This window comes from Rhinoraja longicauda, chromosome 4 (genome assembly GCF_053455715.1).
Source record: "Rhinoraja longicauda isolate Sanriku21f chromosome 4, sRhiLon1.1, whole genome shotgun sequence".
NCBI classification, from domain to species: domain Eukaryota; kingdom Metazoa; phylum Chordata; class Chondrichthyes; order Rajiformes; family Arhynchobatidae; genus Rhinoraja; species Rhinoraja longicauda.
The window spans coordinates 83,678,993-83,706,176 of NC_135956.1; the positions used below are offsets into that span (position 1 = coordinate 83,678,993).

The window sequence follows — 27,184 nt, forward strand, 5'->3', positions numbered from 1 at the left end:
GGTGTCAGATAGGGAGAGGTGAAATATAAAGTTGGAGGAAGGGATGTAGGTGGAAGCGAACGAGAGGGGAAAAGAGGGCAGTTAAGGGGAAGAGAGCTTTGAGGATGGGAGAGTATATGAAGGGGGGGAGAGCAGGGTGACAAGGGGTGGGAGATAGTAGAGAGGTTGGTGGGGCACAGGAACGAGAGAGGGGGCAGGAAGGTATTACTTGAAATTGGAGAGTCCAATGTTCAAATCTCCTATATATCAACAAGATAGCGCCAGCAATAGCTGCCTCACCAACAGTCTGTCTGTCTCTTCCTTCATTGTTGTTTTTTTAGTATGTGTTAAATATATGTTTTTGGTGTTCTTTAGCTTGTTTTATGTGGAGGGTTGGGGAAACTTTTTTAAAATCTCCTATCTCGACGGAAACGATTTTTTTTTTCCCGTATCGTATCTCCATCCGCACTGCGGCCAAACATCGAGGAGTTGTCGGCCTTTGCTGGAGACCGACTTTGGGAGCTCCAACTACGGGAGCTTGCGGACTTTAACATCGTGGAGTTTGCGGTCCCATTGCCAGGAATCGACCTTTGAGCTCCAACCGCAGGAGCCTGCAGACTTTAACACCATGGAGCTCGCAGTCTATCAGGTCTCCCCTCAACCTTGGGCATTCGAGTGAAAACAATCCAACTCTGTGAAATTTCTCCTTACGGCCAACACTCTATAATTCAGGCATCATTCAGTAAACCACCCTCTCCAATGTCTCCACATCCTTCCTGTAATGGGGGAGACCAGAACTACATGCAATGCTCCAATGCGGCCTAAAAGTCATATAAAATTGCATCATGACTTCTTGACCATTATGCTCAATGCCCTAACAAATTAAGGCAAATACACCATGCACTTCCTTTACCACTATCTACAGGTGGACCTGGACTCAACTTCCCTCCGTACATTAATGTTGTTAAGGATCCTGCCCTTAACCGCCTATTTTCCTCTTACATTTGACCTCCCAAAGTGCAAAACCACACACTCACTCCGATTAAATTCTGTGGAACTCCACTAGTCAGACATCCAGCCCAAATAATGCCTTTCCACCACAACCCTCCCTTCTATTAATAAGCCAGTTCTGAATCGATACAACCTAGTTCACATGCATCTTAATTTAAGATATGATAATGCAACAAATACCCCTATATTGTGAACTGCTTTCATACATATAACACCATCTATGACAGTGGTTTTTTTGGCTGTCAAATATTGCTGATGAATTTATTTTTGGTTTAATCAGTTAGCCCTGATGGGAAGTTGAATCAGGGGGAAAACACATAGAAACATAGAAAATAGGTGCAGGAGGAGGCCATTCGGCCCTTCGAGCCAGCAGCACCATTCATTGTGATCATGGCTGATCACCTGGGAAATCACGATTGACTAATCTTCTTGAATTTTTTGAGGATGTAACTAGGAAAATGGACAGGGGAGAGCCGGTGGATGTAGTGTACCTTGACTTTCAGAAAGCCTTCAACGGTCCCACATAGGAGATTAGTGGGCAAAATTAGAGCACATGGTATTGGGGGTAGGGTACTGACATGGATAGAAAATTGGTTGGCAGACAGAAAGCAAAGAGTGGGGATAAATGGGTCCCTTTCAGAATGGTAGGCAGTGACTAGTGGGGTACCGCAAGGCTCGGTGCTGGGACCGCAGCTATTTACGATATACATTAATGACTTGGATGAAGGGATTAAAAGTAACATTAGCAAATTTGCAGATGACACAAAGCTGGGTGGCAATGTGAACTGTGAGAAAGATGCTATGAGGTTCCAGCGTGACTCGGACAGGTTGTGCGAGTGGGCGGATGCATGGCAGATGCAGTTTAATGTGGATAAGTGTGAGGTTATCCGCTTTGGTGGAAAGAATAGGAAGGCAGATTATTATCTGAATGGTGTCAAGTTAGGAAAAGGGGACGTACAACAAGATCTGGGTGTCCTAGTGCATCAGTCACTGAAAGGAAGCATGCAGGTACAGCAGGCAGTGAAGAAAGCCAATGGAATGTTGGCCTTCATAACAGGAGGAGTTGAGTATAGGAACAAAGAGATCCTTCTGCAGTTGTACAGGGCCCTGGTGAGACCGCACCTGGAGTACCGTGTGCAGTTTTAGTCTCCAAATTTGAGGAAGGATATTCTTGCTATTAAGGGCGTGCAGCGTAGGTTTGCTAGGTTAATTCCCGGAATGGCGGGACTGTCATATGTTGAAAGATTGGAGGGACTAGGTTTATATACACTGGAATTTAGAAGGATGAGAGGGGATCTTATCGAAACGTATAAGATTATTAAGGGGTTGGACGCGTTAGAGGCAGGAAACATGCTCCCAATGTTGGGGGAGTCCAGAGCCAGGGGCCACAGTTTAAGAATAAGGGGTAGGCCATTTAGAACGGAGATGAGGAATAACTTTTTCATTCAGAGAGTTACAAATCTATGGAATTCTCTGCCTCAGAAGGCAGTGGAGGCCAGTTCTCTGGATGCATTCAAGAGTCCACACCTTGAGCTAGATAGAGCTCTTAAGGATAGCGAAGTTAGGGGGTATGGAGACAAGGCAGGAACGGGGTACTGATTGAGAATGATCAACCATGATCACATTGAATGGTGGTGCTGGCTTGAAGGGCCGAATGTCCTACTCCTGCACCTATTGTCTAATACAACTGCAGAAGAACCTCTTTACTCCGATACTGAAATCCTCTCGTTATGAAGGCCAACATGCCATTAGCTTTCTTCACTGCCTGCTGTACCTGCACGCCAACTTTCAGTGACTGCTTTACAAGGACACCCTGGTCTTGCTGCACTTCCCCCTTACCCAACCTAACACCATTGAGATAATAATCTGCCTCCTTGTTTTTGCCGCCAAAGTGGATAAGCTCACATTTATCTATATTATACTGCATCTACCACGCATCTGCCCACTCACTCAACCTGTCCAGGTCACCCTGCAACCTCCTAACATCCTCTTCGCAGCTCACACTGCCACCCAGCTTTGTGTCATCCGCATACTTGCTAGTATTACTTCTAATTCCTTCATCCAAATCATTAATATATATGGTTACCGTTGGTAACCACAAGATTTTCTATAATATTAGACATTAAAATGCTGAAACAGATTTTTAACACTGTTACGTAGCTTGCTAATTGAAACAAAATTAAGATCATAGATTAGGCCTGTCGTACAACTAGGCCAATTGGTATACAAGTCCCACCCTCCGAGAGCATGTGACGATAAAAAACCAGGAAGCATTGCATAGAGTTTTGGAATTGAGATTTCCTGGCAAAGAATATAAGCAGTTTATGGAGAGTAAACTCTCAGGTGGTCCTTAGATCTGAGAAAGCTGCCCAATAATCTGAAAGCAAATGGGGCAGGAGACGTGCTTTCCTGTATCCGGATGTAGTGGATTGGAGGTAGACACAAAAAGCTGGAGTAACTCAGCAGGAAAGGCAGCATCTCTAGAAAGAAGGAATAGGTGATGTTTCGGGTCGAAACCCTACTTCAGACTAGTCAGGCGAAAGGGAAACAAGAGATAGAGATGATGACGTAGAGCGATAAAGAACAATGAATGAAAGATATGCAAAAAAGTAACGATGATAAAGGAAACAGGCCATTGTTAGCTGTTTGTTGGGTGAAAATGAGAAGCTGGTGCGACTTGGGTGGGGGAGGGATGGAGAGAGAGGGAATGCTGGGGTTACTTGAGGTTAGAGAAATCAATATTCATACAACTGGGCTGTAAGCTGCCCAGCAAAATGTGAGATGCGGTTCCTCCAATTTGTGTTTAACCTCACTCTGACAATGGAGGAGACCGAGGACAGAAAGGTCAGTGTGGGGATGGGAAGGAGAATTAAAGTGTTTAGCAACCAGGTGATCAGATAGGTCCAGGTGGGCTGAGCGAAGATGTTCAGCGAAACAATCGTCCAGTCTACATTTGGCCCCGCAGAGTGCACACCTTGAACAACAGATACAGTAGAGGAGGTGCAATTGAACCTCTGCCGAACTTGAAAGGACTGTTGGGGTCCCTGGACACAGTTGAGGGAGGAGGTATAGGGACAGGTGTTGCATAACCTATGGTTGCTGGGGATGATACCTGAGGGGGGGGGGGGGTGGTTTGGGTGGGAAGGAATGAGATAACGAGGGAGTTACGGAGGGAACGTTCTCTGAGGAAGGCAGAAAGGGGTGGATATGGGAAGATGTGACAAGTGTTGAGATCCTGTTGGAGGTAGCGAAAGTGTCGGTGGATTACGTGTTGTATGCGATGGCTGAAAGGTAAGGACTAGAGGGACTCCGTCTCTGTTGCGACTCGGGGGAGGAGAAGCAAGGCCGGAGCTGTGGGATACCGAGGAGACACGTCCGAGGGCCTCATCTATGATGGGAGAGGGGAACACCCGTTCACTAAAGAATGAGGACAAGAATGATGTCCTGGTATGGAACGCATCTTAGGCACAGATGCGGCATAGATAGAGGAATTGGGAGTAGGGGATAGAGTCTTTGCAGGAAACAGAGTGGAGAGAAGTGTAGTTGAGATAGTTGTGGGAGTCAGTGGGGTAATAGACATCAGTTGATAGTCGATCTCCTGTGATGGAGGCTGTGAGATCAAGAAAGGGGAGGGGCGTGTCGGAGATGGTCCAAGTGAATTTGAGTGCAGGTTGGAAATTGTTGGTGAAGTTAATGAAGTCCATGAGTTCTGCATGGGTGCAGGAGGTAGCACCAATGCATTCGTCAATGTAATGGAGATAGAGTTCGGGGATAGGGCCAGTGTACACCTGGAACAGTGATTGTTCAATGTACCCTGGGTTATCTGCGTGACTGGGACAATGTGGACTGGGTTTCCTGCAGAGAAAATTCTAAAACACGGCAGCATTGAGGAGTTGCTTGTGAAAACTTGGAAGCCCGTAGATCAGGGAAACCATGGCTCCTTTGGATTGGGGCTCGTACACCCAATAGCCTAGTTTAGTCAACCTTAAAAATATTCATACTAAATTCTGACAGGGCTAGAAATTTTGGATTTTGTGAGGAGGATTTCCCATATTGGGAGTCGAGAATGAGTGGTCACAGTCTTGGGTCAAAAGGAGGAAGATTTAAAACTGAGATGAAGGAAAACCTCTTTCAGAGGGTACTAAATGTATCAGGGTCAAAAGGTGGAAGATTTAAAACTGAGATGAGGAAAACTTCTTTCAGAGGGTACTGAATGTATCAGGGTGCCACTATAATGACTATGACAACCAAACTGCTGAACGTATTCAAGACTGATTTTGTTTCGGATACAAACACCATTAAGAGGTACATATAAAGAGCAGATGTGTAATCCTGAGATAAGCCATGATCATACCGAATGGTTCAGCAGGTTTGAAGGATTGCATTGCCTACTCCTATTCCCATCCTATACTCACAGAATACCCAGGAGTTTGTTAGATGTGGCTTTGTTAAAACTCTAACAAAAACATGAGATGCACATGACCAAAGTGCAAAACCCACATTAATAGTCCAAGATTTAGTGTGACATTTTCTTAAATAACTGCTAATATCAACTGGTTTTCAAACATGGAGCTTTAAACAAAAATGCAAAATGCATTTTAACTGGAATTTGGTAAATAAACTCTACATTGGAGAAGGAGATGTAACATAAAATTAGGTGAATATAATAGGTTTAAGCTTGATTCTCTCTGTCAAGAGAAGAATTTTACAATATGCAGCCAAGATGGCTGAAGGGATTGCCTCTGAAAGGAGTTATTTCTTACATTACTCAATTGCATTTCAAGTCATGTCTTGACAGTTGAGGCCCTTTAAGCCAACTGGTGCTACAAACGAGAACTTTAGGCAAAAACAGGACATGGATAGCAAATTACTGTGTATCACGGCATTTTAATAGAAACATTCAGAATTGATTGAAGATCAAAATAGGTGGAAAAATAAATTCCGCAGGTGGAATAATTTGAAATGTTAATTTCCAATAATACATTTTCATATAATTACGTTATTTTGGATTTATTACAAATATTAATAGTACAAAGGAAGCAAAGGCGGAATGGCAATGTAGAAAGTGTAGCAATTGAACTACATTTGTAGGAGATAGTTAATAAAAAGCAAACTAGAAGGCAAGAAACTGAATAGGAGGAATAGCATGTCATTCTCTCAACGTTGCAATCTTTAGATCAACAAAGAAGAGACCTGCAAGAGACCGACATTGAAACAATGAATGATAAATTAACAGAATTTCTCATACCTTCACGATTCACTATCTCAGCACTGCAATGAGCTGTGTCATTCAAATGGAATGTAGATTTTGACATGGCTGCATGATGGCATGGCAGTCATGGAGCAGCTCTAGAGTCCATTCTTGACCCCATGCGCTGTTGCGTGGATTTTTTCCTTTATAACTGCACGGGTTTCCCCTGGGTGCTCTAGGTTTCTTCCACATCACAAATATGTACTATTAGGTTCATTGGATACTATCAGATAGCCTGTAATGTAGGTTAAGCGGCAAAAAAAGACTCAAAACAAATAATTGAGGGAATTGTGAGGGAAAATAGGTTGAATGGGGTTTTTTTTTAAAAAATAAGGAGGAGCAGTCGGATTGATGCGACTGCTTTGTTGGACTTGAAATACTTCTAGTGTGTAATTCCATAGTCTATTCTGTCACACAAACATGAACAAGTATGCTGCTTTCCTATTCACCATGTACATTACGCATCAATGTAGTTATAACTGAAATCCAAGGACCCATTCACCCAGTCTATTTACTTGTCGTGTTTTGTTTAAGACTCCCCAAACTATGCTACACAACAGTGCACATCCAGAATAGCAGATGAGCCCATACTGGCAAGATCAGTTAAACATCAACTAACCAAACGTCTGATTTTTAATTCAACATAGATCAACTGTTATTTCAACATATAATCGATCAAATTTCATGCAGGTTAATTAGGCAATATTTGCTCTTACTTTTTATCAACAGTTCCCCGATTCAAAATGTTCACATGGTGAAGTGCTTCGTGATCGGAAGTATAATAAAACCTTAAATTTAGCTCGTAGCACACACGACAGAAACAGGCAATTCGCAATCGGTTAGATGAATCTTAAATCACGGAGACTCAAGCGACTACAGATTCTGGAATCTTGAGCAAAATATAAAGTGCTGGAGAAACCTGCGTAGTTTCTCCAACACTTTAAATTCTAAATCATTTGTCACAATCACTTCTGAGATTGTTCATGTTTTAATTACGACTTGTTACTAATATTTGGAAACACCTTCACGAAACTCTCTGGGAGAACAAATAAACGAAACGCCTAATGTTCAAACAACTCCCAACTCCACACAATTTACAGATTTAAATCCAAGTCACATAGGCAACTGAGACGGTTCCTAATGAAGAACCTTTATTTCGATAAATGTTTGCAGCGTTAATGAAACCCCTTCACTGCGCTAAACCAGACACTACAGGAAAAGATTCAAACTAAATTGAAACACGTTCAAGGCCATACATGATAATGTATTTCTTTTTTTTGTGTGTTTTTAAACCATTGTTATTCCACATCAGTATTTTTCGTTGTATTTTCCCAAGCAACAAAAGTATTATTGCACAGACTTACACTGTACATCAACATCTACAAACTGCCTTCGGCGTGAAAAGCCACGAGTCTTTTCAAATACTATATCCTTGGTGTGATGTCCAGACTAATCTATAATTTCGCGAATCTAGCTACAAATGATTTTTTTAAAGAGACAAACTTGCCATAAAAGACGTCGAACGAGTCCTTTAATTCGTGCAACGGTTCCTCGCCCGAGTTGATTGAAATTAAAAGCACAACAAGCAGCTCGAGTACTACACAAATACTATTTGAAGCAGTAAATTACAACGCTGCACGTAGAGAACAGCGGTCTCTCTCTCTTTCTCTGCTATACAATTCTCACAGAGCTTCGCTCAGCAACGAGCTACTAGTCTGTCTGCCTGCCTCCAGCTTCCTTTCTTACCTCCCCGTTGCTGCTGCTGCTGCTGCTGCTGTTGCTGCTGCTCCTCCCACACGTTGCTGGTCTCGACACAAAAAAAAACCCCCACTGCAAACAGCTGGGCATAAGGCGAATGCGTCTGCGCGACTCCGTTGGAATTTTTTTTTAAAAAAGAGCTGAACACGTGAAACAAAAGGGTCGATCACTCGGGACTTCTACATAGCGGCGAGACCAAGCCAAGGCCCGAGTGATCTCCCGGTTGCTAACCATTTTAACCCATTCCCACACTGACCTTTCTGTCCTGGGCCTCCTCCATTGTCAGAGTGAGGCCCAACGCAAATTGGAGGAACAGCACCTCATATTTCACTTGGGTAGCTTACACCCCAGCGGTATGAACATTGGTGACTTCTCTCAGCTCAAGTAACCCTCTCTCTCTCCACACCCCCCTCCTTCCCAGATCACCGACCAGTCTGACTGTCCCTGTTTACATTTTATCGCTGTATGCTTCACATTGTCACCTTCTGGCTAACAATGATCTACTCTACATTTTCCTTGACCCTGATGTCTCGTTATCACATATTATTATTTTTTCCTCATCTCTATGACCATGTGCCTTCCTCTCCCCTGACTGTCTGAAGAAAGGGTCTCGACTCCCATTCCTTCTCTCCACAGATGCTGCCTGTCCCGCTGAGTTACTCCAGCATTTTGTGTTTATTATTATCTCCAGTTGCCAGTGATGTCCCCTGCCTGGCCTCCACCACGGACTACATTTCCCAGCGTGCATGTCGAGGCGCAGATCACGTGATCCGCATGGTTACCAGCTGCAGCGGCCGAGTGACATAAAATGGCGGCGGGCAGCACCAGGCTGGCGTTGAAGACGGTGAAAGACATCAGCGTGCAGTTTTGTCCTTTCCAAGCCAATGTCCGAAGCGCCAGGTAGGGAAGCCCTTCCAGAATAAAATTCAGTAGATTGCCGACGTCAGGAATAGTCCATTATATTTAAGTTAGGGTCAATTCCCTATTAAATTGACATGCTTAAAATGTTTTACCTAATCCAAATTCTTAATTTTATCCCACACGCCCAGGTACATTTGGTGAGCAATCTGTCAATCGCAGCACAAGCATTAACTGTACATAATCAATTGCTATTTGTGGTGGAGAGTTCAATATTTCTGGTATTATTTGTACATTCTGGCCTTCCATCACAGTGACTGGATGAGACTCACTGTAATGGATGTTTCTTTTTTTTGTTTTGTGTTGGTTTGTGATTGTGTGTGTTATTGCTTATTTTTATTGCTCTTATTGTTGGACTGTGGGTGACGAAATCTCGTCCAAAAGACTTGTTTTTTTGGATGACAATAAAGGTTATTCTGATTCTGGAAGGAAATATGTCTCTTAAGAAAACCCCATGTTTATTTTTTGATGATCTCTTGCACTTTTGTAGAATCTACTGAATTCTATATTTCTTGTATGTAAAATAATTTGACATAAAAGTTGAAAATACTGAAAATATGACAGTATCAACGAGAGAATTTAACAACGTTAATTGAGCTGGATCCCCTGCCCTTGTATCACACGGATTCTCGCAGCTCGATGGGCAGTAGATTAACAAGGTTTTTCACAGGTCTTCTGTTAGAACAAGTGACTGAGACTGCACCCAGAATGGCTTTGCAGGGTATTGATCCCTGTTATAGTAGCCCAACATTAATAATTCTTTCAAGGTCACTCTAACAGTAGCATTAGTTTAAAGTATTTTTAAGTTGAAGCAAACAAGGGAGCACATAAAAATGAAATAAATTAAATAAAATAAAAATTACTGGAACATATGGCTGGACTTCAGCCAGTGTTGAGGATTCTTTAGCTTCTGCCCAATTCAGTGCCTAAATTCATTCATTCAGTCTGAAAAATGGTTCTGATCCGAAATATCAACAATCCATGTGCTGCAGAGATGTTGCTTAATTCAGGATAGACACAACGTGCTGGGGTAACTGAGTGATTCAGGATTCTGCTTGATCTACTGAGTTACTCCAGTACTTTATGCCTTTTTTCAGTGCTTTAAAGTTGGATCTGCTCCATGGAAAAGTGATTGACTTGAAGCCTGAACTGTCATCCCATAGTTGCCTTATCGAGAAAAAAAACAGTGGCTTCAGTGTCATCTACAAGTGTGCCTTATTTTGTGTAAGAAGTCTTCTTTAGATCTCAGAAAATCTGATTGTTCTTACCAAGCAGTATCTAGAGGGTTATCTGCATCGGCTGTTCCAGGTGTCAACTTCTCCACATTGGCGAGACCAAGCGCAGGCTCGGCGATCGTTTCGCCGAACACCTCTGCTCAGTCCGCCTTAACCTACCTGATCTCCTGGTGGCTCAGCACTTCAAGTCCCCCTCCCATTCCCAATCTGACCTTTCTGTCCTGGACCGCCTCCATTGTCAGAGTGAGGCCCAGCGCAAATTGGAGGAACAGCACCTCATATTTCGCTTGGGTAGTTTAAACCCAAGCGGTATGAACATCGACTCCTCGAACTTCAGATAGTCCCTGCTTTCCCTCTCTCCTCCTTCCCAGTTCTCCCACTAGTCTTCCTGTCTCCAACTACATTCTATATTTGTCCCGCCCCCTCCCCTGATATCAGTCTGAAGAAGGGTCTCGACCCGAAACGTCACCCATTCCCTCTCTCCCGAGATGCTGCCTGACCCGCTGAGTTACTCCAACAATTTGTGTCTTCTTTTTCAACCAGCATCTGCAGTTATTTCCTACACATTACTCTTAATGTACTTGTATTGACTGCAATAACATTTTTATCCAGGTAAGAATACTTAGTTACTTTAGTGAACACTATTGTTGTATTAAGCTTTACTCATGGCAAATAGTCGCCCATAAAGGGCGCTTACAAAGTTACAAATTCCCCCCCCCCCCACCCGAAACCAGTTTCTTCTTTGTTCTTCTCCCCCTCCTCTCCCTCATGGCAGCCGCCCCACGCCAGGTCCTCCATTGTCTATTGTTCTTCACAGCGGTCCCCCCCGTGTGTGGGTCCCCATTGTTTTACCCCCCCTCACGGTAGTCTCCTGCAAGTCGGGTCCCCATTGTTCATCCCCCTCCCGCACGGCGGGCCCCCCACGCCGGGTCCTCCTTTGTTCCTTCCCTCGGCAGCGGCGTCCTCACTTCACAGATTTAGTGAATCAGCAGATGATAGACAATTAAATTCAGTTTGGCAAAATGAATGAACTCGCTGGAATTTAGAAGATTGAGGGGGATCTTATAGAAACGTACAAAATTCTTAAGGGGTTGGACAGGCTAGATGCAGGAAGATTGTTCCCGTTGTTGGGGAAGTCCAGAACAAGGGGTCACAGTTTAAGGATAAGGGGGAAGTCTTTTAGGACCGAGATGAGAAAGTTTTTTTTTCACACAGAGTGGTGAATCTGTGGAATTCTCTGCTACAGAAGGTAGTTGAGGCCAGTTCATTGGTTATATTTAAGAGGGAGTTAGATGTGGCCCTTGTGGCTAAAGGGACCGGGGGTATGGAGAAAAGGCAGGTACGGGATACTGAGTTGGATGATCAGCCATGATCATATTGAATGGCGGTGCAGGCTCGAAGGGCCGAATGGCCTACTCCTGCACCTATTTTCTATGTTTTATGTTTCTATGTAAAAAAAAACACAAATTGGGGCCAAGCTTAACCCCCGAAACTTCTCTCCCTGCTCTCCTTTTTTTCATTACCCAGATCTCTCATCTCTCTTAGAGAGGATCACTTCACTCTGTCCAATGCTCAGAAAATATGGCACCAAATTAGGAAAGCTTGTGAGGTTACGAATACGTCAATGCACGCCCCAATCTGGCATAACCACGCTTTCCCCCTATCATTTACAGACATAGCGTTCAGAATGGAGCTGTAAAGGGATAGTTACAATAAAAGATCTTTACATAAATAGACACTTTGCATCATTTGATCAGCTACAATCCATGTTCTCATTGCCCAAAACTCAATTCTTCAGGTACTTGCAGCTGAGAAATTATGTTCGACAAAACAATTCGCTTTTTGAGTCCCTGCCCGAAGACGACTCATTGTCCAAAATTTTGCTGGGTCCCCTGGAAGCAAAGAACCTAATCTCATCTTTTGTAGGTATCTTTTCAAACAAACTAGATAAATCTACTTTAAAAATAAAACAAACCTGGGAAGAAGACCTTAACATTGAAATTGATGACAATGTCTGGAAGGTAGTACTGAAAAGTATAACATCCTGTTCTATTAATTCTAGGCTACAATTGATTCAATTCAAGGTTATAAACAGATTACACTACTCTAAGGTTAAGCTGCATAAAATCGTTCCTGATCTCTCACATTTGTGTAATAGATGCAAGACCGCCGAGGGTACACTCGCTCACCACTTTTGGACTTGTCCAACTTTTGGTGTCTTTTATTTCAATGGTACTCTAATGTTTTAAACGTCATTTTAACTCCGGACCCTGAAACTGCTCTATTCGGGTATTCCACAACGCTTGAGAAGCTAGATCATAATGCTCGCACAATTTTGGTTGATGGTATGGTAATTGCCAACAGATGTATTTTGAAACTATGGAAATCAGACTCTGCTCCTTAGTTGGAGACTTGGTTAAGAGAATTAATGGGCATCTTACACGTAGAGAGGCTGAGATATGAATTGTCTGGCAACCCTCAAAAGTTCTTCAACATATGGAACCCAGTGCTGCAGCATATTAAGGACAAGTAAAACTATCCCCTCAATGCCACACGCTTTTGTACCTTCTTTGAATCCAGCAGTGAAAATACTGAAATATTTGACTTGTGAAAATTACCTTGACTCATGTTTTTGTGCTTTTGTCTTTTTTGTCACGTTGTAGTTATGTTTTTTTAAAATTTATTTTTATTTATTTATTTGTTTGTTTTTGTTTGTTTGTTTTCATGATTATGGGGTATGGGGGTTACTGTTGTTGTTATATGCACTGTAATGAATTAAATTAAAAATTAAAAAAACAAACATTAAAAAAAACAAAATGAGGCCGAGGAGTAAAGATCTTGGAATAAGATCACCAAACAAAACAATTTATTTGAAATTTCGCTTGAAATAGAAATGACACTAGTGCATTTTATTTTTAAAAAGGCATGAAAAATCTGTTAGCAATTTAACATTTTGGTAGGCTTGTGTCCATTTACATTTTTTTAAACTTGTTTTGTAGAGAATTTCTTGCTGCAGTAGGAACCAAAAAGGCACGTCAAACAAACTCCAACTGTCGGATCGTAGCTGATGTAAAGCATGATGAGACAGAGCCTGTAATATCTATAAAATTCAGTAAGTTGTGCTTCCCATTTTAGCTTATTAAAATGTAGCTTTATCAAAAATGATAAAGGAAAGCCCACATCTATTTTTCAGCTAATGTTAGCTTCATTGTCAGGTGACTGTGATTTTCCCATTACTGTTGATCAAGCTGTTGGATAAATTCAGGTCTTGATCATAAATTACTTTTCTTGATTAGATATCATTGTGTAATGAGGTTTTAAGTTACATTGATCAGTATAATGTAATACTCCAGCTGATCTCTGGAAGTTTATACATAGTGTGACAGTACTTATAATATGCATTTATGCACTTTTTTCATTTTATATGAAATAAAACTTGTCCTTATGGGAGCTAGTGCCAAAAATATTGTTAGAGGTGTATTTTATCTGAAATAGTCTTCAAGAGATTGTTTGATGGGAAGGGTTACTTACAGGGAGAATAAAAAAACTAAGCATTTTTCAATATTGATACCAATGTACACATGTATATTTAAAAAAATCATGATATACAAACATATAAACAGAACACTGTTTTCCAGTGAGTTAAATCCTCTACTGTTCATATGCAATAAAATGGATTAGGCAAGATAATAACCCTATACGCAGAGTTCACTCTGAAGTTTTGTCTCTACTCAAGGTGAGAGAGAAAAGATTTCAGTGGAACCTGAGTGTCATCTTTTTCATTCAGAGGGTGGTGGGTATGTAGAACGAGCTGTGGGAGGAGGTAGCTGAGGAAGGTACGATAACTGCATTTAAAAGACACCTACATGGGAATAGTTTAGAGGGATAAGGGCCAAATATGGACAAATGTGACCAGCTTAGATGGGTTATCTTGGTTGGCATTAGTGAATTGAGCCAAAGGGCCTGTTTCCTTGGCATATGGCTTTCACTTGATGCTAGTTTTCTCTCTGTTCATGATTTGTCCTTACCTCCGGTACCTAGAATGTCAATGATAATAATATTTCAACCCATTCATGATCCCATTAATTAGTTCAATTCCTCTGTCCATTCCACTTTTCTTTACGATGCTCACAGCTCAGCTAATTTTTGCTGTCTGCTGTTTGTTCCGTTCATGTTTAAATAGTACTACCGACAGAAAATAGTTGCCGGAGGAGGCCATTTGGCCCTTCGAGCCAGCACTGCCATTCATTGTGATCATGGCTGATCATCCACAATCAGTAACCTGTGCCTGCCTTCTTGTATTCTTCACTCTTTATAAACAATGTGTCTTGCTACGCATTTTAAAAAAGCTTTATTTGTTTGCTTTGAGTGGCTCAAACCGGACTCTTTGGTATTCTTTTTCTCTCTAAGACTCGTGTTCCTTTTTTCTTGTTGTGCCTCCTCTGCATTGGAGAAACCAAACACGAATTGTTAGATATTCCATTTACCACCCTTTTCCACAAGCTCTTGTTCAATACATGTTTATCAAAAACAGTCCAATTAGATAGTCTGGCTGAGTATTTTACACAAGAAATTAGCAATATTAATAATATCAGGAGGAGGCCATTCAGAAATTCAAGTCTGTTCAACCATTTAATATGATCATGGTCGATTATCTTCCTCAGTGTCATCTACTCTCTCAACATAGCACTTGATATAATTTGCAACTGGAATTTACACATCTTCTTGCATATATTCAGTGATTTGGCCTCTTAAGCTCTCTACAGAAACAGTGGAAAACCAAGTGTTACTGGTGTGACATTTAGTTTAATTTTTTTTATCATCAACTTGTCAATTTCTTCTTCTTAGAATTTTGAATGTTGCAATTAGATTGGCTCTCATTCTTCAAATGAATACATTTAAGAATAAGGGGTAGGCCATTTAGAACGGAGATGAGGAAAAACTTTTTCAGTCAGAATTGTAAATCTGTGGAATTCTCTGCCTCAGAAGGCAGTGGAGGCCAATTCTCTGAATGCATTCAAGAGAGAGCTAGATAGAGCTCTTAAGGATAGCGGAATCAGGGGGTATGGGGAGAAGGCAGGAACGGGGTACTGATTGAGAATGATCAGCCGTGATCACATTGAATGGTGGTGCTGGCTCGAAGGGCCGAATGGCCTACTCCTGCACCTATTGTCTATAAACCTAGTCAAATTTACTTCTCCTTGACACTTTCATCATCCTAGGAACCTGGATGATAGATTAATGAGGGCAGAGAAAGAAGACAAACAGATGGACATGTAAAAGCGACATCTGCAGTCTTCTTGGTATTCGGTCAATGTAGTAGACAGCAAACCCTCATTTTAACAGAGCTCTTTATAACGGATTTTGGTTTAACGCGAACTGACCTTTTGATGGCTGCCCACACTGTCCTCGGGTGACGCCACTTCCCTGGCCAGAACTTCTACCACCACCATTGGCCCACACAGCTTCCTCAGCCGCTTCCAGACCGCATTTGCCATCGCCCCTCACCTACATTCTGGCCGCCCGCGTGCCACGACCAATGATTCCGTCAATCCTCGCCTCTCCCCTGGCCGCCGGCAGGCTGGGGCTGTCCACTCACCTAGATTCCAGGCCCAGTTCCGGACTGAGTGTCTGAAGAAGGGTTTCAACTCAAAAGATCACCCACCCATATTCTCCAGACTTACTCCAGCACTTTACGTCCTTTTATGTATTAACCAGCAACTACAGTTGTTTGTTTCCACAATTTACACAATGATAACATCTAATTTGGTTATAGTGGGCAATTGGCAATAATGGACCTCCTCCCCCCCCCCCCCCCCCCCCCCACCCACAGTCTGTTATAACGAGGGTTTACTATATTCCCTGAAGTGAAATATATATATTTTCTTGGAAAAGGGGAACAAAAACTGAACCTACTACAGTAATTGTAAAGACCTGAATAATGGTGGCAAGACATCCCTGTTCCTTTACCCATATGGTCTTGCAGTGAAGTAGATTGTCTTCTTAACTGCTTGCTGTACTTGTATGTTTGTTTTCAGTGATTGGTGTGCACGAACATGAAGTGTCTTCATACATCAACGTTTCCCAATTTAACACTGTTTCAATAAATATGTCACTTTTCTTTCACTTAATCTGGGCATTGGAAACTGTTGAACTATCCCCATAGAAATAAATTCAGCCACTCCAAATATATATACTCCAAAGACGTACAGGTATGTAGGTTAATTGGCTGGGTAAATGTAAAAATTGTCCCTAGTGGGTGTAGGATAGTGTTAATGTACGGGGATCGCTGGGCGGCACGGACTTGGTGGGCCGAAAAGGCCTGTTTCCGGCTGTATATATATGATATATGATATGATGATATGATATTTGTGTCTGCGGCTAGTAATGCTAAATTTAAAAACAACTTTATCGGAACCACTGGGTGCATCCTGTATTCCATTTATTTTTGCCACAATAGTTATTTTCAGCAGCTGTCTCTGTTTGGTACTACTTCATAGGATATAATTGGATCTGAAAATTGGATTTTCTTACAACCCATCTTTTCTAGCTTAAGGGTACATTCAAAGTTATTGCATATTTTACATGAATTTTATCTTCCATTTTAGTCAGTTTCGTTCCAAAATATATATAAATATTTCAATTTAGTTTCCACACTTATGAACAATTGATGTCACTTTTATCAATGTCCAGAAAGAACAGGGGCCTCTTATGGTTTGGCTTGTTTCTTTTAGAGTTCAGTATCTACAACTAATTTAATTTATAAAAGTGAATTTTTCATCTTTTAACAGATGATGGAGAAAGCTTGATACTGAAGGCAGCAAACTTGACAACCAAAGAGATGCTATCATTTTTCAATGAGAGATGTGTGGCCAAGGACACTCAGGCTCAAGAAACTGGATCCAAAATAAGCTGATTTAAGTTACAGTGCACATTTCTGCTAACGTGTTCACTGACATTTCACACCTGGTGAAGTGCTGAATGACTATTGATTTGTTTAATTAGATATATTGATCACCTACAATGTACAGAACAGTCTAGTATGATGAAACTCTCTCAGTTCATCATTCAACATACTTCTGAGTCATGATTTTAGAATCAACGTCCTCCAGAGCTGTGTTCAATAAAATCTGGATTAATGAAGAAACTGTAGTCATTGTAACTTAGCAACTGCTATCAGAACACCCAGTTGTGAATACTGACATATCACTATATTACTCTTCATGTACAGACAAAATGCTGGAGTAACTCAGCGGCACAGGCAGCATCTCTGGAGAGAAGGAATGGGTGATGTTTCGGGTCGAGACCCTTCTTCAAACTGATGTCAGGGGAGTGGGCGGGACAGAGATAGAATGTAGCCGGAGACTGGTGGGAGAAATGGGAAGGGGGAGGGGATGGAGAGAGAGGGAAAGCAAGGGCTATTTGGAGAAGTCAATGTTCATACCGCTGGGGTGTAAGCTACCCAAGTGAAATATGAGGTGCTGTTCCTCCAATTTGCGCTGGGCCTCACTCTGGCAATGGAGGAGGCCCAAGATAGAAAGGTCAGATTGGGAGTGGGAGGGGGAGTTAAAGTACTGAGCAACCAGGTGATCAGGTAGGTTAAGACGGACTGAGCGGAGGTGTTGAGTGAAACTATCGCCGAACCTGCGCTTGGTCTCGCCGATGTTCTATCGCTGTCCCGCCCACTCCCCTGACATCAGTCTGCAGAAGGGTCTCGACCCGAAACGTCCCATTCCTTCTCTCCAGAGATGCCGCCTGTCCCGCTGAGTTACTCCAGCATTTTGTGTCTACCTTTGATTTAAACCAGCATCTGCAGTTCTTTCCTACCCATTACTCTTAATGTATTTGTATTGACTGCAATAAAAATGTTATCCAGATAAGAATACTTAGTTACTTTAGTGAACACTATTGTTGTATTACGCTTTACTCGTGGCATTGTTTTGTATGTGCAACAGTGACTCTGAAATAAGGCTAAGGATAACAAATATAGATAGTGACATAATTATCTTTAAAGTTTAGATTAAAAATGAGAGATATTAACTAAGTATTGCAAAAATTGGATTTTTTTTTAGACCAAAGACATTTCTTCCTATGAATAACATTGGCAAAGTATGTTTTACAGCTAAGTTGTTGCCTCCTTTTTGAGAACTTCAGATGTACCTATTTATATTTTCTGAAGTAATATGGAAGGGAAAATTAAAGGGACTCTGAAGAAGATTCTTGATCCAAAATGTCACCTATGTTCTCCAGAAATGCTGCTTGACCTCCAGCACTTTGTGTCCTTTTGTGTATTAACCAGCATCTGCCGTTCTTTGTTTCTACGGACTCTCGACGTTGTTATGTCACCCATAAAATTATACCAAAGGGTATACAAAATAGTTAGAATGTGAAAATCTCATGCCAGTTCATTTGGGAAAAGGCGATTATCTTATATTGTATCTTCCTCTGAAACTGAAACATTTGCAGCTGCCTATTTATGTTGCCCATATCCTACAGTATTCGTGGATGCTTCCTGACTTAACTAACTTCTCACAGCATTTTCTATTTTTGTTTCGGCTTTCCGACCATCGTAGCTTTTTGTTCTAATCAAGAAAAGTAATTATTAAACCACACAACCAAAATAATGCACCAGAGGAGTTAATAATTAAACTGTAGAGGACTTTTGTGAAATTCCATCAACTTCAATCTCAAATTCAATTGATGGAATGTAAAAGAGACAGACATTCCATGGCTTGAAACCTAACATTTGGTGCCAAAAAGGGAAAATAGTGCCAGGTGGAGAGTGATAATGGTGTAAGTGAAGAAACAAAAGGTCAGTCCTGGGACGTGTCAACAGGAAGGGAAAAAAATGATCAGAAGGAAAATATCGAATGCTAGAAATATTGATTGTCTGAAATTATTGAATTTCAGCCTGAAATTATTGGAGTTCAGCCTGAAAAAATGTTTATCTGGAATATTATTAAACGGGGGAAAGAATGTTGAAATTAATAAAAAAGGAACAAATTTGGGGTGGTTTTAGACAATAGGTGCGGGAGTAGGCCATTCGGCCCTTTGGGCTAGCACCACCATTCACTGTGATCATGGCTGATCATCCACAATCAGTACCCCGTTCCTGCCTTCTCCCTATATCCTTTGACTCCGCTATCTTTAAGAGCTCTATCTAACTCTGTCTTGAAAGCATCTAGAGAATTGGCCTCCACTGCCTTCTGAGGCAGAGAATTCCACAGATTCACGTCTCTGTGTGAAACATGCCATTAGCTTTCTTCACTGCCTGCTGTACCTGCATGCTTACTTTCAGTGACTGATGAACAAGGACACCCAGATCTCGTTGTACTTCCCCTTTTCCTAACTTGACACTATTCAGGTAATAATCTGCCTTCCTGTTCTTACCACCAAAGTGGATAACCTCACATTTATCCACATTAAACTGCATCTGCCATGCATTTGCCCACTCGCACAACCTGTCCAAGTCACCCTGCATCCTCATAGCATCCTCCTCACGGTTCACACTGCCACCCAGCTTTGTGTCATCTGCAAATTTGCTAATGTTACTTTTAATCCCCTCATCTAAGTCATTAATGTATATTGTAAATAGCTGCGGTCCCAGCACCGAGCCTTGCGGTTACCCACTAGTCACTGCCTGCCATTCTGAAAGGGAACCGTTAGTCCCTACTCTTTGTTTCCTGTCTGCCAACAAATTTTCTATCCATGTCAGTACCCTACCCCCAAAACCATGTGCTCTAATTTTGCCCACTATGTTGGACCTTTCCGAAAGTCCAGGTACACCACATCCACCGGCTCTCCCTTGTCCATTCCCCTAGTTACATCCTCAAAAAATTCCAGAAGATTGGAAGGATTACAAATAGAATGTTGTTTCTTGGGAGAATAGCACCACAATGAAATCAACATCAGATAGACAATAGGTGCAGGAGTAGGCCATTCAGCCCTTCGAGCCAGCACCGCCATTCAATGCGATCATGGCTGATCACTCTCAATCAGTACCCCGTTCCTGCCTTCTCCCCATACCCCCTCACTCCGCTATCCTTAAGAGCTCTATCCAGCTCTCTCTTGAAAGCATCCATCGAACTGGCCTCCACTGCCTTCTGAGGCAGAGAATTCCACACCTTCACCACTCTCTGACTGAAAAAGTTCTTCCTCATCTCCGTTCTAAATGGCCTACCCCTTATTCTTAAACTGTGGCCCCTTGTTCTGGACTCCCCCAACATTGGGAACATGTTTCCTGCCTCTAATGTGTCCAATCCCCTAATTATCTTAACCCATTCCTTCTCTCCCGAGATGCTGCCTGACCTGCTGAGTTACTCCAGCATTTTGTGAATAAATCCCCTAATTATCTTATATGTTTCAATAAGATCCCCCCTCATCCTTCTAAATTCCAGTGTATACAAGCCTAATTGCTCCAGCCTTTCAACATACGACAGTCCCGCCATCCCGCCAAAGCTCAACATCAGGGTTCTCTAAACTGGAGCATATGTGTGGAGGAGAGCAGTATCTGGCAGGTGGGCATATTAGATACGCTGGGGCCTTGCACTTACTACCACAGCAGTACTTACCATCCCAGTACCATCCAGGGTCCAAGGATGGAGATACAGTGAAGGAATTAATTCTAGTTAAGAGTGCGTGCTCTTCATATGAGCAAATAGTCTTGATTACAGTAAACATTCGGTTCCAAGAGCCTTCTTCAGCATTAGCACACTGTCTCCCTGAAGCTCTGAGCCTGCTGCAGCCTGATATTCTCTTATTTTCTATTCTAACCTCTCATCAGCTAATCACCTGCAATGGGCTCGCCTCTCTTGTTCTTTAAAAAAAAAATTTTTTTTGGCTCTTCCTATAACCTTCCCCACCCTCCCATCTATATCTCCTCATCAGTAATGTCATTCAATAGCTCATCAACTACTCATCCATGTATGATCAAGATAGCCAGCTCCATTTTACCATTTACACTTTGACTCGACAACCATAAGATTTCTTATCTGACATTTACGACTGTATGAGCTGATTTCTTTCTGACTAGAAGGTATTTATTCACAATATGCTGGAGTAACTCAGCAGGTCAGGCAGGTCGGGAAAGAAGGAATGGGTGACGTTTCGGGTCGAGACCCTTCTTCAGCGGGTTGAGACCCGAAACGTCACCCATTCCTTCTCTCCTGAAATGCTGCCTGACCTGCTGAGTTACTCCAGCATTTTGTGAATAAATACCTTCGATTTGTACCAGCATCTGCAGTTATTTTCTTACTCTTTCTGACTAGATATCATCTAAGACATCATTGGACCTGTCAGAATGTCCACCTCCTCAACACTGACTTAATCCTTCTCCCCAGCATCTATAGGGAACGTAACAAGACTGTTTACATCCTTGTTTACATTTGGCCCAGTATTGATATTCTCATGTGCATTTGTGCCATCACCAAGACTGACAAATTCCATCTCTCTAATATTACCAGATTGTATCTGCTGTCAAAGTGCTTGTTACCTTGAGGCCTATATCCCTTATTCTACCCTCTGTAAATTTGAGGTTATGGATTATTCTGTTTACCTTATCACAAGTTGTGCCTTGTTACGGGAATATATTGAGTTACGAAGTATGTTTTGTTGGCCTTGGGTTACCATAGTAATGACTCATCACAGTTTATCAGCAGGGAGTGTCTTGTGAGAGAAAAATATAAAGACAGTTGCATCAGATGACCAGGATTCAGTTTCCCTCTCTCTATTAGTATTATACAGTCTATTATTTGCACTTGATCCCCCTTGATTCTTAGTTAAATAATGCCTCAGTATTAAATTGTAACCCTTGCTTTCAAATTCTTTCACGGCCTCATCTCCTCTACTTGTAACTTCTCCCAACTTAGAATATTTTCAATGGCTTTAGCTACACTTAGCATCTAGATCAGGGGTCTCCAAACTTTTCAGCATGAGGGCCACATTTATATTTGGCACATTTTTGCGGGCTGTAGGAAAAAATAAAAGTGTGAGTTTTATAAATTTAATGAACTCAAAAAAGTTTAGACTAGGTTACGTTCGATTAGATTAGGAAAGGTTAAACTAGGTTAGGTTAGATTACATTAGGTTTATATGGCAACAAATAAATAATATTCAATTTTTAAAACGAGCTTGAAATATTGGAATATATATATATGGTTGGTATGCAATTATTTATAAAACAGAAAAAATACAGTGACCACCACTGGGGAGGAGAGAGAGAGGGGTAGAGAGAGAGGGGGGTAGAGAGAGAGGGGGGAAAGAGAGTTGTTCAGAAGCCCCGCATCCCCGGGGTGAGCGGCGGCGGTGGTGAGGAGGGATGTTTCACGTGTTTGTTTGTATTTCGCTACATTCGAGGGAAACGGGTTTGGAGAAGAGAGTGGAGGAGCGGCGCAGATCTCGCTGGCTCTAGGAGAGAGAGGGAGGGAGCAGCACCCGCTGACACCCTCCCCCTCTCCGCGCTCTCACCTGCTGTTCCCTCTACCCCGACTCTCTCCCCCCCCCCCCTCCCCGGGTTGAGCGGCGGCGAGGAGGAGGGAAGTTTCGAGGGGCCACTGCGATCGCTCACCTTGTCTCTCGGCGTATGGGGAGAAGGCAGGAACGGGATACTGATTGAGAATGATCAGCCATGATCCCATTGAATGGCGGTGCTGGCTCGAAGGGCCAAATGGCCTCCTCCTGCACCTATTGTCTTTTGTCCCGGCTCTGGGTCGGAGGCGATCCGCTCTCCGGTGAACCTTTGCCGGCAGCTTCTGCCTCCAGTCCCCGCTGTCTCAGAGCTTGCTGCGGGCCGGATGTGGCCCGTGGGCCATAGTTTGGAGATCCCTGATCTAGATCATCCCTGAAATTATACCCTTCATCAATGGTGGCCTTACCTCTGTTGTAGTGGCTCCAATTTCTAAAATGTGCAATTTGGAAAACGGGCCAACATCACCATCTGCTGGATAAGAATAATGTTCCTTTCAGTTTGATAGTCATAGAGTACTGAAACAGGCCGTTCGGTCCAACTCCTCCATGCCAACAAAGAAGCTCCTTCCAAGCAACTCCCATTTTTCCACAACTAGCCCTTATCCCGCTAGACCATTCCTACCTGTGCAAATGTCTTTTTTTTGCAGCCAAATTCAGATTTTTTAGAATTTTGTTTTAGATTTAGATACAGCGCGGAAACAGGCCCACCGTGTCCATGGCGCCCAGCGATCCACTAACACTATCCTACACTAGGAACAATTTTTTTAAACATTTGCCCAGCCAATTAACCTACTACACCCCTGTACGTCTTTGGAGTGTGGGAGGAAACCGAGGATCTCGGACAAAACCCACGCAAGTCACGGGGAGAACGTACAAACTCCGTACAGATGACGCCCGTAGTCAGGATCGAACCTGAGTCTCCAGCGCTGCATTCGCTGTAAGGCTGCAACTCTACCGCCGCGCCACCCTTTTTTTTTTTGCCTCTTAGGCACCACTGAGATTCGCACTCAGGATCTCCTGTTTACTAGACAGGCGCTTTAACCAACTAAGCCACGGCTCCAATTCCATCTACAAGAGACGGAATACAGGAAGTAATGAAATTAGTAAGATGGTATCAGGACAGCAACCTGTCCTATGTCAGCAGGACGAAGGAACTAGTTATCAACTTAAGGAAGCATGGTGGAATGCATGCCCCACCGGTGCTGAGAGCTTCAACAGAGCAGATCTTCACACAGAGCAGATTCCCCACCATTGATTCCGTCTAAACTCCACGCTACCTCAGAAAAGCAGCCAACATAATTCAACTTTTGTCCCACTCCGATCATTCCTTCTGGTGCGCACCACCAGACTTGACCAAGCTTCTGAACAGTCCTTCCATAAGCTGGAAGGACCGATTCATCTCGACCCCATTGCGGATATTGGACTTTGTCTCTGGATCTGATGCACTGCATTGCTGAGAATTATATTCTGCACCCTGTATTTTTAAATGTGCTATACAAATAAATTGACTTGACTTGACTTGACCTATTGTACTTGAGTTTGACTTGATTGTATTTATGTATAGTATTACCTGGCCTGATGGATAGCATGCAAAACAAAGCTTTTCATTGTACCTTGGTACTTGTGACAATAATAAACCTAAATCTAAATGTTGTCATCATGCCTGCCTCAATTACTTCCACACGCAGCTCATTCCATACGTCCATCACTATAAGCTTTCCTAAAGCTTTGGTGCAATAGTTGGAACAATGCTTGGTAGTTTCCTTTACTATAGGATTACTCCTTTGGGGTGATGTGCTCTAACAACCAACCCACATAGACACCTAAAAACTGTTACCTTGTAAATAAAAAATGAGCAGTGGGTCCTGATGGTGCACAGAATGTTCTTTTCCTAACTAGGCTGTATCTCTGACAGTTTATGAAATATACAGTGCATTCAGAAAGTATTCAGACCCCATCACCTTTTCCACATTTTGTTACGTTCCAGCCTTATTTTGAAATGGAATAAATTCTTTTTTTATATATCATCAATCTACACACAATACCCCATAATAAAAAAGTAAAAACAGGTGTTTAGAAATTTTTGCAAAGTAATTAAAAAGAAATAACTGAAATATAATTTACATAAGTATTCAGACCCTTTACTCAGTACTTTGTTGAGGCACCTTTGGCAGCGATTACAGTCTCAAGTCTTCTTGGGTACGACGCTACAAGCTTGGCACACCTGTATATGGGTAATTTCTCCCATTCTTCTCTGCAGATCCTCTCAAGCTCTGTCAGGTTGGATGGGGAGCATCGATGCACAGCTATTTTCAGGTCCCTCCAGAGATGTTCGATCGGGCTCAAGTCCCAGGCTCTGGCTGGGCCACTTTCTGCTCGGTACTACAAACACTCCTCCTGATGACATTATTTTATAAGATATTAAGGGCGAGGGTAAGTGGACAGAATAGTGCTCCTCAGAAACCAAGCCCAATGTGTAGAGCTGCTAGAGATAGGCAAAGTCTTCATTGAGTATTTCTCCACTATTTGTTATCATGGAGAAAGACATGGGAGCAGTAATTGCTAAGATGCTGGTCATCCTATGGCATATGTAGGTAAATAAATCTCCTGGGCCTGATCAGGTACATCCAAGGACATCGTGGGAAGCTAGAGAAAAAAATTGTAGGAGCCCTGGCTGAGATATACAAATCATCATTGGACATGGGTGAGGTACTGAATGAGTGGGAGGGTGGCTAATATTGTGCCGCTATTTAAGAAGGGCTGCATGTAAGAGCCTGGGAACTATAGACCAGTGAGCCTAACATCTGTGATGGGTGAGTTACTAGAGAAGATTCTGAGGGATATCATACATGTGCATTTGAATAGACAATTGAGACTGACTAGGGTTAGTATGCTTTTGTACATGGGAGATCACGTCTTGTGAATTTAATTTGAGTTTATTGAAGAAGTAACCAAGAAGGTTGACGTGAGCAAGGTTGGAGAGGTTGTCTATATGGACTTAAGCAACGCCTTTGATAAGTTTTTGCATGGTAGGCTGATATGAAAGGTTACATTGCATGGGATGCAGGGAGAACGGGCTGGCAATACAGAATTTGCTTCATAGAAGAATGCAGATGGAGGTGGCAAATGGGTTTTTTTCTTATCTAGTGGTGTACCTCAGGGATCCGGTGCTGGGCCTATTGTTGTTGGTAGTTTATATCAATGATTTGGATGAGAATGTACGAGGCATGATTAACAAGTTTCCAGATGACACCAAGGTAGGTGGTGTCGTTATCAAAAATGGTTATCAGAAATTACAGCAGGATCTTGATCAGATGGGCAAATGGGATGAGTGGTTAATGGAGTTTAATGCAGTTAAATGTGAGGTGTAGCATTTTTGGAAGTCAAACCAGGGTAGAATCTTCGCAGTGAATGGTAGGGCCCTGTCGAGTGTTGTAGAGCAGAGGGATCTAGGACTACTGCTACATAGTTCCCTGAAAGTGGTGTGGCAGGTTGACAGGGTAGTGAAAAAGGCTTTTGATACATTAGCCTTTGTCAGTCAGGGTATTGAATATAGAAGTTGGAATGTTATGTTACAGTTGTGCAATATGTTGTTAAGGCTGCAGCTTTGGTGCCCTGCTATAGGAAGGATGTCATTAAGCTGGAAAGAGTGGAGAGAAGATTTACGATGATGTCGCCAGGACTCAAGGTCCTGAGCTATAGGGAGAGGTTGGGCAGGCTAGGACTTATTCCTTGGAGAACAGGAGGCTAAGTTGTGATCTTATTGAGATGTATGAAGTCATCATAGGAATCGATAGCGTGAATGCACAGAATATTTTACCCAGGGTGAAGGAATCAAGAACCAGATGAAATAGGTTTAAACCTAGAGGGGAAAGATTTATTAGGGGCAACATTGTCACTCGGATAGTCTTGAGTATATGGAATGAGCTGCCAGAGGAGGTAGTTGAGACAGGTACTATAACAGCATTGAAAAGACACTTGGATACAAATAAGATCTGAAATGTTCACGAGCAAATGGGATTAGCTTAGATGGGGCATCTTGGTTGGCCGAGACATGTTGGGCCAAGGGGTCTGCTTTCTTGCTGGAAGGTTCCATGACTCTGACAAATCTCTGACACTCACCCACATGGTAAGCTGGAATTGACAGTTAAGCCACATGGGATCCAAAGCAAGCTGACTAATTGGACCCAAGGTTGGGTTGGGTGATAAGAGGCATGGGATAGTAGGACAGGGTTGCTACTCTGAGAGAATGAGTATGCAAGGCAATGAGGATATCGTTCCAATGCAGGCAAATGGTATTGCTGTAGTTGGCCAAAATATGGACATCGTGGGCCATTTCTGTGTTATATGACTCTGAACAGTGACCCGACATTGACATAAAAAACAGAGAATGCTGGAAACACATAAGGCAGCATCTGCGTATCAAGAAACATAGTTAATGTTTCAGGTCAAAGAACCTTTTCAAAACATCAAATTATTCATGTAACGTTGGTGATTTTTGCACCAAACCTTGTGAAAAGCTCAGTCCGAGAAATTACTTTAATTCTAATGATCACCTCTACTTTGT

General features: G+C 42.4%; 2 protein-coding genes and 1 non-coding gene across 5 annotated transcripts in view; 1 reads left to right on the forward strand and 2 right to left on the reverse strand.

The window, feature by feature from the left end:
- pag1 (phosphoprotein membrane anchor with glycosphingolipid microdomains 1) overlaps window positions 1-8,082 on the reverse strand; it is a 113,075-nt gene extending 104,993 nt beyond the window's left edge. The window contains exon 1 of one of the 3 annotated variants that reach the window (XM_078398209.1): window positions 7,988-8,082. The gene's annotated coding sequence lies outside the window, so the exon portion shown is untranslated. The other 2 variants (XM_078398207.1, XM_078398210.1) reach the window with 2 other exon arrangements.
- Window positions 8,083-8,679: 597 nt separating this feature from the next.
- mrpl53 (mitochondrial ribosomal protein L53) lies at window positions 8,680-20,121 on the forward strand. Its single transcript, XM_078398212.1, has 3 exons — window positions 8,680-8,899; window positions 13,152-13,264; window positions 16,944-20,121. Exons 1-3 carry the CDS (start codon window positions 8,808-8,810, stop codon window positions 17,066-17,068), a joined length of 330 nt encoding a protein of 109 aa, XP_078254338.1. The 5' UTR covers window positions 8,680-8,807; the 3' UTR covers window positions 17,069-20,121.
- A 3,482-nt stretch (window positions 20,122-23,603) lies between these two features.
- trnat-agu (transfer RNA threonine (anticodon AGU)) lies at window positions 23,604-23,677 on the reverse strand. The gene has a single exon. It is a non-coding gene; the product is annotated as a tRNA-Thr (tRNA).
- Window positions 23,678-27,184: the final 3,507 nt, after the last annotated feature.